Source organism: Zea mays, chromosome 10 (genome assembly GCF_902167145.1).
Source record: "Zea mays cultivar B73 chromosome 10, Zm-B73-REFERENCE-NAM-5.0, whole genome shotgun sequence".
Classification (NCBI taxonomy): Eukaryota; Viridiplantae; Streptophyta; class Magnoliopsida; order Poales; family Poaceae; genus Zea; species Zea mays.
Genome location: NC_050105.1, coordinates 42805714 through 42810825, shown reverse-complemented (window position 1 = coordinate 42810825; position 5112 = coordinate 42805714). Strand labels below are relative to the sequence as shown.

The 5112-nt window shown below is 45.9% G+C and overlaps 1 protein-coding gene across 1 annotated transcript; it reads right to left on the bottom strand.

Annotated features, from left to right (window-relative positions):
* Positions 1 to 1480: 1480 nt before the first annotated feature.
* Positions 1481 to 4812, bottom strand: LOC103641046 (uncharacterized). Its single transcript, NM_001346711.1, has 4 exons — positions 3979 to 4812; positions 2491 to 3900; positions 2160 to 2274; positions 1481 to 1768 (listed from the first exon to the last, which is right to left on the bottom strand). Exons 1-4 carry the CDS (start codon positions 4720 to 4722, stop codon positions 1551 to 1553), a joined length of 2487 nt encoding a protein of 828 aa, NP_001333640.1. The 5' UTR covers positions 4723 to 4812; the 3' UTR covers positions 1481 to 1550.
* Between the last annotated feature and the right edge of the window lie 300 nt (positions 4813 to 5112).

Sequence of the window (5112 nt, the reverse complement as noted above, 5' to 3'; positions counted from 1 at the left end):
GGACCATCTTTGAACTCGGAGAGAACCCATTCTCAGTCGAGTCAATAGCGTGGCTTCTGGGGGCTCCCATTCCTACGACTGTGACACGATGTAGGACTCCCCTTCGGTCAGCGATGAAGGAGAAGAATCTAAAGTGGAAAACCTCCCTGACGTTGAAGATGATCGTGGTGTTGCAGATGACGGCCATGAAGCTGTCGTGAATCGACGTCGCACCCCTACCTAGTGTGCCAGTTATCAGTGTTTTGTCATGATTGTGCACTACGGGGTAGCCCACGCAGTGCTTTTGGGAGGTACCGCTGGAGGACTATTATGAAGAGTTCGATGAGATCTAGGCGTCGTTTCCCACAGTTATTTTGTAAGACAGTCTTGTTATGTAATAAAGATTAATACATTTGTCTCTATACGATGAGTCATTGTATGTGTGGAGCTTGATTTGGCGCACATATGAGATGCACCCGAATTTGTCCTTAATTTCGAGTGTGACACCCTAAGAGCATGGTATGAATACCTAAGAGACTTTCTCATTTCTAATGATTTTAAAGTCTAAAAAGTTGATCCTACACTCTTTACTAAAACAATTGACAAAGACTTATTTATATGTGAAATCTATGTTGATGATATTATCTTTAGGTCTACTAAAAATTCATTTTGTGAAGAGTTTAGTAGGATTATGATTCAGAAATTTGAGATCTCCATGATAGGGGAGTTGAAGTATTTCCTTGATTTCAAATAAAAAACTCCAAGAGGGTCCATTCATTAGACAAATGAAGGCATTGTCAATAAGTTTCTACGCTGGAAGATGATGGGCAAACAAAGAAGAGTATTCCGTCCAAGGATTCCAAAGTAGTTGCGAGATGTTTTACCAATGTCTCAGGCTTCACTCCACCATGTCAAATTGTCAATAAAAACCGCAGTTGAGTGAGCACACCATCACCAGTACTAAAACTGCACACACAAAATGAAGACGACTGGACTGGAAATAAATCAAAATATAGCACATGGACCAAGGTGGAAAAAAACTGAGTCAATAAGCATAGGATGAGTGATGGGTCAACATAAATACTACTACCTTTACTTTACTACTTCCACAATTACAGGCACAAATTTCAATGGTCCAATTACAATAGTAGATGGCAAAAATATTATTTACAAAATATAAAGCAAATAGTTTCGGAGAAGTGACAATCACACAACACTACACACTAATAAAACAGAAGGGACACATCATAGACAACATATATCGCTGAAGACAATGGGATGCAAACAAATACTTGATTTCCGTTCAGCCCATGCATTTTTTAAAAAAAAAACTTTCATCATTTCTACAGAACATTAGCTCCCATAAGATACAAAATCTAGCTAACTACTTCAATTTATACAAGAAATTACAGTTTTCAGTTCAAGCATTCGCCTCAAAATTGACTTGACAAAGTGAGTTAACAGAAGGGGGGGGATATAACCCCACAGCTTGTCGAAAAGCCAATATCATGGGCGATGAAGAGTATTTTCCATGCTCTCCACACAAATCAATGAACAACCCATATTTTTCTTTAGTCGAGGATAGTACAAACAATATCTCGGGACGAGTCAGATATCCTAGCAGCCTCGGCAATCCTGAGAGCCATGACGGATTTGTATGCTGCGAGCTCTGCGTTTGTCATGAGAGACTGGGCTCTGTTGCGCAGTCGAATAGCTCTTTCTACAGCCTGTTTTGCCGCACGTTCAGCTTGGGCAACTCTGTGCAAAGCTGCGTCCTCTTCAGCATTGTCTGTCAACCATAATGCACAGACAAGTGAAATAAGATTATTCTACCACAGTAAAACCATAATGATGCGATAAATACTTGGTTGGACACTATTTCACCAATTTAATGCCGTTAGACATATCATGTTTAGGACACATAATTTATTTTAATTTTATTGCCAAGTGCATAACAAGGTTGGCCCGAGAAGTCCATGACAAGGTCTTAATGTTATGGATCTCAAATGTGAAACAGAGGAGAAAATGTTGTTTACTTAGCAGCCTGAATAAGATAAAAAAAACCCTGGGAAGGGGGAGCACAAGAATTGAAGGGAGAGACTAAGACTCCTGGTTGGATTTCCATATTATCATATTTAAAGTATATTGTTCAGTAGGGTTTGTTATGCAGTAGTAATTACATTGCAATAAAGCTTCAGGCTTTCCACGACCAGCTTGGCTTTTTTGTCTCTTGAAAGATCTCTTTCGCTTCATGGCAGACTTTTGTGATAAATGCCCTCGCCTTATGGGTGCACCCTAAGATTGGAACAGTGTATCAATTAGATAATATACAATGAATGAAAGCTTGACAAAAATAAAAACAATAGGACATAGCTGAAAACGATATAAGCAATGGTAATAGATAGCTGGTATCAGTTAGATTGTATAATCAAAGCTAGACAGCAGAAAAGGGAAATAATTTAACAAAGCAGTGATGAGCATGGAAATAGGTATCACAAACCAAAAAATTACCTGAAATACCCTAAGCAATGGTGCAGCTCTCTTGGACCTCTTACTTGTCCAATATTTATACACAGCATGCACGTTATCATCCTTTCCTAAAGCAGGATATCTATAAAAAAACTCACTCAAATCATTTTTTCCTTGGGCATTGTTGTAGGCATCCTTTTCAAATATGCTTATTATCCTCTCAAAGTCTTCGTAAGAGAGATGATTCCTTTGAGAGCTGTTTGAATCTGAATCTGCAGGATTCAACTGAATGAGCCATTGTTCATCCTCTGAGTCCATGTCATAAATAGAATCTCTTGAGATAGCTCGTCCAACTTCATCATCCACCATCCTAATATAGTCTGGCACAGGGCGTGAGAAAGGATCTGTAACAATCCCTTCCATGCCATCAGAAACTTCATGTACCCCAGGAATTGGGATTGTCTTCCCCTGGGAATTACGCTCACGGCCCACAACATGCAGCTCTTTGAATAACAGCCAGTCCCACTTATCAGTGAACTCAAGTTTCCATGCATCATCAACTGCCCACATGTAGGCTTGAGAATGACGATTAATGACATATGACCTAACATCTGAAGGTTTAAGTGAATACCTAGTAATACCTTGTATCTTCACAACTATACACCACTTATTGGTATCTGATAGTTCTAGCATAACTTCAGCACCTTCTTCCCTCCAGCACCTATCAGCTTGAAGATTTAGAAGATTCGCTTTGCTTTGAACAGAATCTATGTTCTGTCTCACCTCAGCCAAGGCCACCTTTTCATTCATTCTCTCAACAGGGCTCTTCAAAGAAGATCTCTTTCTCCTAGCTGATCCGATGGGAGTCGAAACATCACTTTCATCCATGTTTTCAAGCAAATCAAGAGAAATTTCTAATGCTGCTTTAGGATAGACAGGCTCCACAGGAGGTCCTTGCCTACTTGATCGCACATTTTCTTCTGTTTGCATGGAAGTTGTACTGTGCTTCATCCCAATTCCATTGTCAGGTAATCTAGCTATAATAAGTCGCCGCCGATTTCGGGGATGTCTCATAGTTCTCCGCCTTTGATGCTTCTTCAACCTCAGACCATGTGCCACTAGTCCAGCAACTTGTTCGAGGGGCATGTAGTTCGGAACAACTCTGCAAGGTTCATTGTTACCCGCGGCCGTAGCGGCAAAACCACTGCTCTGAGCCCCAGATTCCAAATATAAAGGAGAGCGAGGATAGATTTCTTCAGATCCCTCAACCAGCAGCCTGCTGTGCTGAATCATAGCTGACAGATACATCGAATCAAGAGCTACAGCATAATGCAAGCTCGAAAAGTATGAAGGAAGTGCTGAGAAATCGACTGAGAGCAGCGGTTCAGATTTCTTGGAACCATGAAGCACACACCACCCACAATGCGCAAGAGGCCTGTGTAACAATGCAGACTGCAGCAAGAAGCATAAATGTTACACCGATTGTACCAGAAACTAAAATAGATCAGATGAAGGCTGTTGAAAGCTTACAGCGCTCTGGCACTGGAGCTTGACAAAGTGCACCCCGTGGGATGCAAACGCAGCAGCTATACCCGAAGAGAAGATGAATGTCGCAAGGTTCCGGAACTTCCCCCGCTGCCAACTGCGGCGCATCCACCGCAGCATGGGTACAAGAAGGCCAGTGAGCCGGTGAGAGCTCCCAGAACAAGACGTATCGACAAGGATGACGAGCATCTGAGCCCCAGAGTAAGTGACGGCATCATCTACCAGGGCCGAGAAATGGGCATCCAAGAAACCAGTTCTTGACGCAAACTCCCGGGAGGAGGAGCATGGTATGGCGGCGGCGATGTCACAGGGGACCTCTGGCTCTTGCGGGACCAGGAGAGGGCTGACCTTCGATCGCTTGCCCTTCCTCCTGGTGTATACTATCCCAAACCTCCTGCTGCCGTCCTCGTCCTCGGCGACGACCTCATCGGCGGGGTGCCTCCGGCGGCGACGGCGTTTCCTTCTGTACACGAGCCCGAAGGACTTTGTCAGAGCTGGCAATCCCGGTTTGGGGTAATCTTCCTTTTGGTGCTGCTGGTCGTGGCCGTGATTGATGTCGACGTGGAAGGCTGCCGCCTCCTTGGCGTCCCAGCGGATCCGGTCGGCGGCGAGGCGCTTGCCGGAGCGGAGGACCCGGGTGGCGGGATCGACGTGCTCCTGGGATTGCGGCGGCTTAGCCGCCTTGGGCATGAAGACGCGAGTGGAGCGGCGGGCCCCGGCGGCCGGCATGGGCTTCCCCTCCTCAGCCTCGTCGTCCTCGTCGCCTCCGTCGTCTACCCTGGCCTCCGTCTCGTCGAGCCCGGGACTCCACCCGAGGAGGCGGCCGCGGCGGCGGTGTGGATCCGATTGCGACCAGATCCCGCCCGGTGAAGTGAAGGTGGATTGAGTGGTCCTCCTGAGCGCCGAGAAGAAGATCTACGGTGCGGAGGGGGATGAGGTGTGCAGCGGCAATGAGGTTGGGAGGCTCAAGTAGAAGATAGGGGCGGGTGGCCGCCGACTTGCCGCGCCGCCAGCGGCCGCCGCAAGGAGAAGGACGGGAAGCTTCGGGGGCGGCTAGGGTAGGGTTACAGCGGGGCGACGACGACGGCGACGTGCGCGTGCGTTTGTGATGAGACTGGG